Genomic DNA, 12,439 nt, shown 5'->3' with positions numbered 1-12,439 from the left:
ACTGCTCCTATGTATGGCCGCTGGTTCTGTGCAGATATGTAATCCTGTCATTAGGCCCTTATGTCTGGGTGACACGACTCTCCACATACAATTTTTAGTGGCTGGGTACATTAAGAGCCAGAGAGCTCCCTTTGTTAGGTACCTCATGACAGTACAGCTATGGTCTCATCTCAAACCTTGGCTCATAATTGTTCTCCTAGTGTAAGCTGTAGAATTAGAGGGGACCATTCTGTCAGAAAGTGACCTTGACGACGTGTGTCTACTTCTATATTAAACGATGTCTTTCACATCTCCTCATTGCAGAAATGGCACCAGCATGATCTCTTTGATCATTCCTCCCAAAGACCAAATTTCGAGAGTGGCCAAGATGTTGGCAGATGAGTTTGGAACAGCGTCTAACATTAAGTCTCGTGTGAACCGTTTGTCCGTCCTGGGAGCAATTACATCTGTACAACAGAGGCTTAAGCTCTATAATAAAGGTAAGCATATATAGCATTGTGTCCTCGAGAAGGTAATTATTAGACCACAGTCAGTATTTGTAAGCCAAAACCAGGAGTGGGTGAGAAATGCACAAGTGGTGACGTGTTTCTATTATACTTTTCCTCTGATTGTCCCACTTCTGGTTTTGGCTTACGAATACTGAGGTAAAAAACTCACCAAATACTGGCGTGCTCGTGGTCTTAGTATCTGTCCCAAATGCAGATGGAGACCTCTTAGATGCTTTAATAGAACGATGGTAGCTAGCTGGTAAGCGAGGGACTGAATCTAGCCATGGTAAGGAGATGACCATGCTCACCAGCTTCGAAGCTATATTTTCAAGATCAATAGAAAAGAGCTTGTGAGCACTGTGGATGTTTGGCCACCACTGCTAGACATCAGTGGTGGTCTGTCACCTAGGCAACCAAAAGTCTTAATATCTCAAGAACAGCTAAAAATATCAATATGTCTTAAATTGCAAATAAGCTTGTGTTTTTATGATTATTACAGAACAACAAAATTACTGACGATGGAAATAACCCTTTACTATGGGTCCATTAACCCCTTCATGAACTTTGACGTATAGATACATCCATGGTTGTCTCCCTGCATTTGAGCTGAGCTCACATGTTTCCCCTCACATGACAGCTGATCTGATCAGCTTTCATTCCTCTGACAGCGGCTGCCAATCTCTGACAGCGCCATTTAACACACGCCCGGCAGAAGCGCGTCACAAGGCGCCGATGGGTTGTCATTACAGCCAGGGTTCTGCAGTATACCCCTTAGCCTGCTATTGGAAATCTATGAATGCCTGGTGCGTGGCCATCTTATGGGAGATCGTGATTGGCAATCAGATGATCACAGCTTCAAGTTTAAAAAAAAAAAAAGTTTTAAAAATAACACAAGTTCATATCACCCCCTTTTGCCCCATTGAAAATAAAGCAATAAAGAAATAGACATTTGTTATAGCTGCTTTCAGAAATGTCTGATCAAAACCTAAAAAGAATTAATGTGATCGGTAAAATAGCATAACGAGGAAAAAAAATCAGAGAGCCAGAATTCCTTTTTTTTGGCTGCCGCAAGATTGCAATGAGAGGCAATCAAAACATCGTATCTACACCAAAATGGTATCCATAAAAATGTCCGCTCGGGGCACAAAAACTAAGCCCTCACCCAGCCCAAGATCAGGAAAAATGGAGACACTGTGGGTCTCTTGAAAATAACTTTTTTTTTTTTTCTTTCTTACAAAGTCTAAACTTCATAGGAGACCTGTTATCACTATATATCGCAGTATATAGTATGTGATTCAATGGTCGCAGGTTAAGTTCAGTTAAAGGACAAAAGAATAAAGTAAGTAATAAATGAGAAGTGGTTGTAGCGTCAACAGGTTCATGCCGTGAACCATTATCCGTTTTTTTTTTTTTTTTCCTCCCCTTCTTCCTAGAACCTTAGCTTTTAATATTTTTCCTTCAGTATAGCCGTACGGGGGGGGCTTGTTTTTTGCAGGATAAGTGGTACTCTTGAATGACCCCATTCATTTTATCGTGTCATGCACTGGAAAGCAGGAACTAAATTCCAAGGGTGTTGAATTTTTTTTTTTTTTTTAAAGCATGTTCACTATACGGTAAAACTGACCAGGAAATATGATTCTCCAGGTCAGTGCGAGTATGCAGATGCCAAAACATTTTTTTTTTTTTTTTACGTGATGATTTTTTTTTTTTTTGTATATTTGTAAAAAAAAACTTGTCTCCGTTTTCCGAGAGCCATAATGTTTCTTTTTTTTGTGATATGTGGCGGTCAGTGCTCGTTTGTGTCCTGAGCTGCCATTTTTACAGATACTATTGTGGCTTAGATGTGTTTCAATTGCCTTTTGTTGCAATGTTGCGGTGGCCAAAAAACGTAATTCTGGCGTTTTGATTTCTTTTCTAATTTTTCCGTTTTGCCAACCAAACTTATTTTATATATTGATCAGACTTTTAGGCTAGGTTCACATTGCGTTAGGGCAATCCGTTTAGCGCATACGCTAGTGGATTGCGCTAACGCAATGTCCCAAAAGGGATCGCGTTTGGCGATCCCACTAGCTCAGATGCCCGATCTGCGTTAGCGAGGAACGGACCTTGGATGCTGCAAGCTGCGTTCGAGGTCCGTTCGAAAATAACGGGACATCGCTAGCGCATGCAAAAAATGGCATGCGTCAGCGATCTGTTAGCGCACCCATTGACCGCAATGTGCTAACGGACCCGTTACATAGCGTTAATTGCGACAATTGCACCATGTAACGGAGTCCACTAGCGGACACCCATTAACGCAATGTGAACCTAGCCTTACAAATTAATTTATGCCAATTTTTTTTTTTAATGGTTTTTTGTATTGGGACAAAAGGTGGATATGAACTTTTTTTTTATTATTATTTTATTTTTTACTGCATTTAATAGTGCCCTTAGGGGACTTTGAAGCTGCAATCGTCTGATTTGTATTATGTTTAGCTAACATCACAATCTCCTATGATCAGCCACAGTCATGACAACCCATCAGCACTCCGCAATCGCGTCACGGAGCATGGAGTGACGCCTCCAGCTGGCCCATGTTAAATGCCGCTGTCAGATTTCCAGCAGGATTTAACACGTTAACAGCCACAGGGTGAAGCTCTGTCATAGGTTGGTAAGGGGTTAAAGTTTTTTCACTGCAGTGAGGTTGATGCCCTTTTTGTTTTGGATTGGTCATCAGTATCCGATTGGTGGGGATCCAGTGCTGGACACTCCCACCAATCAGCTGTGGCGTGGACTGTGTGCAGAGCGGAACGCCGCTCCTCTGTCACACTGGTTAATGGCCCCCCGCTAGAGAGGGAATATGCCATCATTGGCATGTAGTGGGAAACCTCCTTTTCATGAACGGGTTAAATTGATCATTCCAGAATCCATCGTGTGTAGGTTTCCTGACGTGCCTCCTTGACTTTCAATGGGTTGATTACAGCGAGGATAGCTGCTCATGATGTAATATGGTTCCTGTCTCCAGTGTAAGTGTGAATATTGCCCATGACTGGCCTAGGCATTCACTTCTAAGTGACAGCGGTAGTAGAGACTAAAGTGTAAAGTTCCCGAAGTCTCCTGAAGGTCAAGCATTGTAAGCTATACAGGCCCCGGTTCATCAAAGCTTTTTCACTAGAATTCTGGCATGAATTGCTTTGAAGACTTTTTTCACACCAAGTTTTTCTTTGTGTGCCAAAATGGTCATAGCTGGGAGGGGGCATGGCAGAGGCGTGATGCCACCGCTCATCTAATTCATGAGGAGTGTCACGTTCCCTACCCCTGAAATCTTACTCCAGTCACCTCCTCATGAATCGGGAATGTCGGACTTCTCCATGTCTCCTTATCAGGACCAGTGACAAAGTTGTCGTTCTTGATGAATCTGGACATAAGTGTTAATGACGGGTACAAATGCACTGGATACAGTCAGTATATGCTGCTTTCTGACTTCTTTGCTTAAAGTGGAAAAGCTCAGCAAAACAAAATGGGTAAAAATGTATGAAAGAATTGACTTTTTCAGAGTAGCTCTTCAGTAGTCTGAGCAGTTGGTAGTTATATGGTTGCGCTGCAGCATGGAGAAGGGTGTATTTCTATGTTAACGCTTTATAGGTCCACTTCTAATATATAATTGCCTAGAATACTACTTCCTGCAATTTGTGCCAACTTCCGTGGCTTTGTCCGGAGCTAATGTCCGGAGCTAATGTCCGGAGCTAATGTCCGGAGCTAATGTCCGGAGCTAATGTCCGGAGCTAATGTCCGGAGCTAATGTCCGGAGCTAATGTCCGGAGCTAATGTCCGGAGCTAATGTCCGGAGCTAATGTCCGGAGCTAATGTCCGGAGATAAGTGACGTCACCAGTGTCCTACACCCAAGCAGAGCACAGGGGCCCCAGGCAACATATGGGGCCCCAGGCAGAGCACAGGGGCCCCAGGCAGCATATGGGGCCCCAGGCAGAGCACAGGGGCCCCAGGCAGCATATGGGGCCCCAGGCAGAGCACAGGGGCCCCAGGCAGAGCACAGGGGCCCCAGGCAGAGCACAGGGGCCCCAGGCAGCATATGGGGCCCCAGGCAGAGCACAGCGATATTTTGGACCACTGTGCGGTGTTTCAGACCCCCTGTGTGATGTCTGGGGCCCTGTTCTTAAGTATATTAAAGATTAAAGTAACGTATATTAAAGTATATTATAGATCAAATTTGACACGTTTATGAGCACCATTGAGTGATATACTCAAGAATGACATAATTTTTCAACATTTTATGGTTTCAAACTGTAAACACTCAGAGTTTTTTTACTTCAACCAGAAAACCTTAACGGTTCATAAAAAACTTGACTGTTCAGGATATGATAAGTCATAGTATTCTGAATCTTTAACTTATAAAGATACCTTTACATGGGGTGATTATTGGTTCCAGAGAGGCTTTCGGCCGATAATCGTACACATGGCTGGTGACAGGACAATACAATATAAACGTTCAAAGGTAAACACTGATAACATTAAAATCTAATATATAATTGCCTAGAATACTACTTCCGGCAATTTGTGCCAACTTCCGTGGCTTTGTCCGGAGATAATGTCCGGAGATAAGTGACGTCACCAGCGTCCTACACCCGCTCAGGGTGGACAAAGACATATGCCTTCGTGGTGCGCGGCACTTTTCTGATTGGTTGCCGCCTGCCGCGAGCGACCAATCAGAAATGTGCCGTACTGTCAAGAATTGTCAAGAGCTGGTGAGTGCAGCCATTTTTTGTTCTTTCTTACTATTATTTATTAATTGTATTATTCTTACATTTGAATAAATAAAGTATATATGGATTCTAGACTCCCGATTCTTTAGAATCGGGCTGCCATCTAGTAAATTTATATTCTAGCTACTTTCCACGCAGGTGTCTTCCTGAAGCTGAAACCCTCAGCAGCCCTGAGCTATTGCGCCCCATCCATGGCCATGATGCCAACATTTAGTCTTACAGAAAAATGGATTGTTGTGTAAGGAGCAGTAAAAATAAGGCAGTGCTGTTGTTTCTGGCTACAATCTGGCGTCTGCACATGCAGGTGTCTGTGTATTACTGTCCGAGCACGGACTGGCCGCTGGTCTCCTGACCTAAGTGTGGTGGCCTCCTAGAATTCTATGAAGCTGTCACAGGCGGGTCAGGAGACCTGCGGCCAGTCTGTGCACTGACGTCTGCATTCACATTTGGGTGTATTTCAGCCAAACACACACAAAAACACAAGAGAAAGTGATCTGATGACACACAGCCAAAGACACACAAGAGAAAGTGATCTGGTGACACACAGCCAAAGACACACAAGAGAAAGTGATCTTATGACACACAGCCAAAGACACACAAGAGAAAGTGATCTGATGACACACAAGAGAAAGTGATCTGATGACACACAGCCAAAAACACACAAGAGAAAGTGCTCTGATGACACACAAGAGAAAGTGATCTGATGACACAGCCAAAAACACACAAGAGAAAGTGATCTGATGACACACAGCCAAAGAGACACAAGAGAAAGTGATCTGATGGCACACAGCCAAAGACACACAAGAGTAAGTGATCTGGCGACACAGCCAAAGACACACGAGAAAGTGATCTGATGAGACACAGCCAAAGACACACAAGAGAAAGTGATCTGATGACACACAAGAGAAAGTGATCTGATGACACACAGCCAAAAACACACAAGAGAAAGTGATCTGGCGACACAGCCAAAGACACACGAGAAAGTGATCTGATGAGACACAGCCAAAGACACACAAGAGAAAGTGATCTGATGACACACAGCCAAAGACACAAGAGAAAGTGATCTGATGACTTTTGTTGTTTCTTGTCTGACTGTACCAGAATTCCTCTGATTGCTGTTTTTTTTTTCAGTACCACCGAATGGTTTAGTGGTTTACTGCGGAACAATTGTAACAGAAGAAGGAAAGGAGAAGAAAGTGAACATCGACTTTGAACCTTTCAAACCAATCAACACATCCTTGTATTTATGTGACAACAAGTTCCACACAGAGGTATGGCTTCCTGACTTCTGTCCGTTTGTTGTGTCCCTCACTCTTGCTTCCAGCATTGTGGCTGGACCAGATGAACTCTGACTTAAGGTACCGTCACATTAAGCGACGCTGCAGCGATAGCGACAGCGATGCCGATCGCTGCAGCGTCGCTGTTTGGTCGCTGGAGAGCTGTCACACAGACCGCTCTCCAGCGACCAACGATGCCGAGGTCCCCGGGTAACCAGGGTAAACATCGGGTTGCTAAGCGCAGGGCCGCGCTTAGTAACCCGATGTTTACCCTGGTTACCAGCGTAAAAGTTAAAAAAACAAACAGCACATACTCACCAGCGTGTCCCCCATCCTCTGCTTCCTGACACTGACTGAGCTCCGGCCCTAACAGCACAGCGGTGACGTCACCGCTGTGCTTTCACTTTCAGTTTAGGGCCGGCGCTCAGTCAGTGTCAGGAAGAAGAGGCTGGGGGACACGCTGGTGAGTATGTGCTGTTTGTTTTTTTAACTTTTACGCTGGTAACCAGGGTAAACATCGGGTTACTAAGCGCGGCCCTGCGCTTAGTAACCCGATGTTTACCCTGGTTACCAGTGTAAAATATCGCTGGTATCCTTGCTTTTGCTGTCAAACACGGCGATACACGGCGACCTAGCGACCAAATAAAGTGCAGACCTTCTAGCAGCGACCAGCAATTTCACAGCGGGATCCAGATCGCTGCTGCGTGTCAAATACAGCGATATCGCTATCCAGGTCGCTGCAACGTCACGGATCGCTGGCGATATCGCCTAGTGTGACGGTACCTTTAGTAGGACTGTAAAGTGGTCTCCGGTCAGAACTTGTCTGGGAGTAGGAGAAGGTCTCCTGATCTAAGTCAGGATGAAGCAAGTTCAGTGTGTAACAATAGAGCCACACCTAGAGGCACATGGTGAGAGAAGAGTCGCAGCCACCGCCTCCTGTGTTCCTTTTGTTAGGCCCAGACCTATAAAGCTCATCTGCCCTGTACTTCCCCGTTCTGTCTCCTGGCAAGTAAAGTGACTTTAAGGGGCTTATTTGTCAGAAAATCCTCAAACAAGACCCCTTTTTAGAAATTACACCCCTCTAGGAGCGCAAAACTGCATTCAGTGATTTTATTAACCCTTCAGATGCTTCATAAGAATTAATGCAAAGTCAAATGAAAAATGTTTAGATTTTCACAAGGGGAAATACATGGACAGGCTATTTAGGCACACTGTGGGGCTCAGAAGGGAGGAGGCATTTGGTTTTGGGAGCGCAGATTTTGCTGCTTTTTTTTGTCACTTTTTCATCGCCTATGTGATACCAGTAACATAGAAACCCACTTTATTTTTAATACATGACGAACCTCATTTGTTTTTGTAGGTTGAGTTGTAGTCTTTTTTTGCCATTTTGGAGTGCATAACTTTTTGGATTACTTTTAAGCTTGGTTCACATTTATCCTGTGCTTTACGCTGAGCACTTACATCAGGGTTTTTTTCTATGTCTCTGAGAGACATGCGTCAAGTGAATCCCCCTACAGATCCATTCACCAAGTCAGGCAGAGTTACTCTGGATTCAGTCTGGCCTCTGTTCAGTAGTGTCCGTCTCATAGGCCAGAAGGAGGCCAAAGTGACTCCATCTACCTAATAGTGAATCTTCTGTCAGGGGTTTGTCTGAATCCTGTATTGTTATTGATGGAGATATAGTTGGAAGAAAAGCTCGTTAGAGCTCAAACATCACATGGGTGAATAATAGGGTAATCTCACAGGATGTGCTGCCCCACTTTCCATATTTTGTTAGCTAGAAACTCAATGTAAATGCTCAGCGTAGGGCATAAGATAAATGTGAATGGAGTTTTGTGATCTTTGAAAGGCAGAAGGAACAAATACACAGCAATTCAAGAAGTTAGTGGGTTTTAGTATAACTTTTTTTTTTTTTTTTTTTTTTTTTTTTTGCATCGCTCTATTTTGAGAGCTATAATTTTTGTTTGTTTGTTTAAATTGGTGGTAGAACTTGTTTACGTGTTTTTTTTTGGCTGAGATTATGGAAAAAACCTAGAACATACGGTTTCAGTGTATTGGTTAAATAGTGTGACAGTTTAATAGCGCAGGTCATTCAGGACATGTCAGCATGTGTACATTTTCCTTTTTTTCCTTGTTACAAAAAAAAATTTTAATGGCAAAATATTTTTATAATATATAATTGTTTTTATATACTGCTACCAAAGTGCTGCTAGTTACAGCTTGTGGTCTCTTAAGGTACCGTCACACTAAACGATATCGCTAGCGATCCGTGACGTTGCAGCGTCCTGGCTAGCGATATAGTTTAGTTTGACACGCAGCAGCGATCAGGATCCTGCTGTGATGTCGCTGGTCGCTGAATAAAGTCCAGAACTTTATTTGGTCGTCCGATCGCCGTGTATCGTTGTGTTTGAAAGCAAAAGCAACGATACCAGCGATGTTTTACACTGGTAACCAGGGTAAACATCGGGTTACCAAGCGCAGGGCCGCGCTTAGTAACCCGATGTTTACCCTGGTTACCAGCGTAAAAGTAAAAAAAACAAACAGTACATACTCACCCAGCGTCATACCTCCCCCAGCGTCTGCTTCCTGACACTGACTGAGCGCCGGCCCTAAAGTGAAAGTGAAAGCCGCTGTGCTGTTAGGGCCGGAGCTCAGTCAGTGTCAGGAAGCAGACGCTGGGTGAGTATGTACTGTTTGTTTTTTTTACTTTTACGCTGGTAACCAGGGTAAACATCGGGTTACTAAGCGCGGCCCTGCGCTTAGCAACCCGATGTTTACCCTGGTTACCCGGGGACCTCGGCATTGTTGGTCGCTGGAGAGCGGTCTGTGTGACAGCTCTCCAGCGATCAAACAGCGACGCTGCAGCGATCGGCATCGTTGTCGATATCGCTGCAGCGTCGCTTAATGTGACGGTACCTTTAGCCTAACAGGCTAATTAACCCCTTACTGACATCGGACGGGATAGTACGTCCGATGTCAGCTCCCCTGCTTTGATGCAGGGCTCCGCGGTGAGCCCGCATCAAAGTCGGGACATGTCAGCTGTTTTGAACAGCTGACATGTGCCTGCAATAGCGGCGGGTGAAATCGCGATTCACCCGCCGCTATTAACTAGTTAAATGCCGCTGTCAAACGCTGACAGCGGCATTTAACTACCGCATCCGGCCGAGCGGCCGGAAATGAGCACATCGCCGACCCCCGTCACATGATCGGAGGTTGGCGATGCTTCTCCATTGTTACTATAGAGGTCCTTGAGACCTCTATGGTTACTGATCGCCGGTAGCTGTGAGCGCCACCCTGTGGTCGGCGCTCACAGCACACCTGATTTTCTCCTACATGGCAGCGAACAGCAGATCGCTGCTATGTAGCAGAGGCGATCGTGCTGTGCCTGCTTCTAGCCTCCCATGGAGGCTATTGAAGCATGGCAAAAGTAAAAAAAAAAAAAAAGTGAAAAAGTGAAAAAAATAAAATATATAAAAGTTTAAATCACCCCCCTTACGCCCCAATCAAAATAAATCAATAAAAAAAATCAAACCTATACATATTTGGTATTGCCACGTTCAGAATCGCCCGATCTATCAATAAAAAAAAGCATTAACCTGATCGCTAAACGGCGTAACGAGAAAAAAATCGAAACGCCAGAATTACGTTTTTTTGGTCGCCGCGACATTGCATTAAAATGCAATAACGAACGTATCTGTACCGAATTGGAATAATTAAAAACGCCAGCTCGGCACGCAAAAAATAAGCCCTCAACCGACCCCAGATCATGAAAAATGGAGACGCTACGAGTATCGGAAAACGGCACAATTTTTTTTTTTTTTTTTTAGCAAAGTTTGGATTTTTTTTTCACCACTTAGGTAAAAAATAACCTAGTCATGTTTGGTGTCTATGAACTCGTAATGACCTGGAGAATCATGATGGCAGGTCAGTTTTAGCATTTAGTGAATCTAGCAAAAAAGCCAAGCAAAAAACAAGTGTGGGATTGCACTTTTTTTGCAATTTCACCGCACTTGGAATTTTTTTCCCGTTTTCTAGTACACGACATGGTAAAACCAATGATGTCGTTCAAAAGTACAACTCGTCCCGCAAAAAATAAGCCCTCACATGGCCAAATTGACGGAAAAATAAAAAAGCTATGGCTCTGGGAAGGAGGGGAGTGAAAAACAAACACGGAAAAACGAAAAATCCCACGATCATGAAGGGTTTAAGGTATGAACCATTGGTCAAAGTTATCTGAGCACACAAATCTCCAGGGTGCCCAAACTTATGCATTAGCCCATTTTCTCTTTTTTTTTCTCCATTTTTAACCCCTTCCCGACCCATGACGCCACGTAGGCGTCATGAAAACCCGTGCCAATCCGACCCATGACGCCTATGTGGCGTCATGGAATGATCGCGTCCCTGCAGATCGGGTGAAAGGGTTAACTCCTATTTTACCCGATCTGCAGGGAGAGGGGGAGTGGTGCTTCAGCCCAGGGGGGGTGGCTTCACCCCCCCGTGGCTATGATCGCTCTGATTGGCAGTTTCACTTTCAACAGCCAATCAGAGCGATTTGTAATATTTCACCTAAAAAACTGGTGAAATATTACAATCCAGCCATGGCCGATGCTGCAATATCATCGGCCATGGCTGGAAAACCTGAAGTCACCCCCCCCCCCACACACCCACCGATCGCCCCCCCAGTCCTCCGTTAGTCCTCCGGTCCCCTCCGTCCGCCTGCCGGCTCCCCCGTCCTGCTGTCCGCTCCCCCCTGTGGTCCGATCACCCCCCCTGTGCTCCAATCACCCCCCCTGTGCTCCAATCCACCCCCCCACCACCCCTTCATACTTACCGATCCTCCCGGTGTCCGTACGCCTCCTCGCTGGGCGCCGCCATCTTCCAAAATGGCGGGCGCATGCTCAGTACGCCCGCCGAATCTGCCAGCCGGCAGATTCCTTACAAGTACATTTTGATCGCTGTGGTAGGTTCTATCACAGCGATCAAAATAAAAAAATAATAAATAAACCCCCCCCCCTTTATCACCCCCATAGGTAGGGACAATAATAAAATAAAGAAAATATTTTTTTTTCTTTTTCCACTAGGGTTAGGGTTAGAACTAGGGGTAGGGGTAGGGTTAGGGTTACGGGTAGGGTTAGGGTTAGGGGTAGGGTTATGGCATGTGCACACAAAGCGGATCGGCAGCTGATCGGCAGCGGATCGGCCGCGGATCCGCAGCAGATTGGCAGCGGATTGGCCGCGGATCCGCAGCGGATTGGCCGCGGATCCGCAGCGGATTGGCCGCGGATCCGCAGCGGATTGGCCGCGGATCCGCAGCGGATTGGCCGCGGATCCGCAGCGGATTGGCCGCGGAACCGCAGCGGATTGGCCGCTGCGAATTCGAAGCAGTTTTCCATCAGGTTTACAGTACCATGTACACCTAAGGAAAACCAAATCCGCTGCGCCCATGGTGCGGAAAATTCAGTGCAGAAACGCTGCGTTGTATTTTCCGCAGCATGTCAATTCTTTGTGCGGATTCCGCAGCGTTTTACACCTGTTCCTCAATAGGAATCCGCAGGTGAAATCCGCACAAAAAAACACTGGAAATCTGCTGTAAATCCGCAGGTAAAACGCAGTGCCTTTTACCTGCAGATTTTTCAAAAATCGTGCGGAAAAATCTCACACGAATCCGCAACGTGGGCACATAGCCTTAGGGTTAGGGTTGGAATTAGGGCTAGGGTTTGAAATGGGGTTAAGATTAGGCTTGTGGTTAGGGTTATGGATAGGGTTAGGGGTGTGTTGGGGTTACAGTTATGGTTAGGGTTGGGATTAGGGTTAGGATTAGGGTTGGAATTAGGGTTACGGGTGTGTTGCGGTTAGGGTTGTGGTTAGGGGTTTGTTGGGGTTAGGGTTGTGATTAGGGTTATGGCTACAGTT

The 12,439-nt window shown here is 45.4% G+C and overlaps 1 protein-coding gene across 1 annotated transcript in view; it reads left to right on the top strand.

The window, feature by feature from the left end:
- The window catches only part of ETF1 (eukaryotic translation termination factor 1), a 65,152-nt gene that overhangs the window by 15,845 nt on the left and 36,868 nt on the right, over positions 1–12,439 (top strand). Inside the window, exons 3-4 of the mRNA XM_077266083.1 lie at positions 304–479; positions 6,381–6,520. Of these exons, the coding sequence (XP_077122198.1) occupies positions 304–479; positions 6,381–6,520 (316 nt within the window). The remainder of the gene's footprint in view (positions 1–303; positions 480–6,380; positions 6,521–12,439) is intronic.

This window comes from Ranitomeya variabilis, chromosome 5, assembly GCF_051348905.1.
Source record: "Ranitomeya variabilis isolate aRanVar5 chromosome 5, aRanVar5.hap1, whole genome shotgun sequence".
Classification (NCBI taxonomy): Eukaryota; Metazoa; Chordata; class Amphibia; order Anura; family Dendrobatidae; genus Ranitomeya; species Ranitomeya variabilis.
This window is presented reverse-complemented; position numbering and strand designations above follow the sequence as displayed.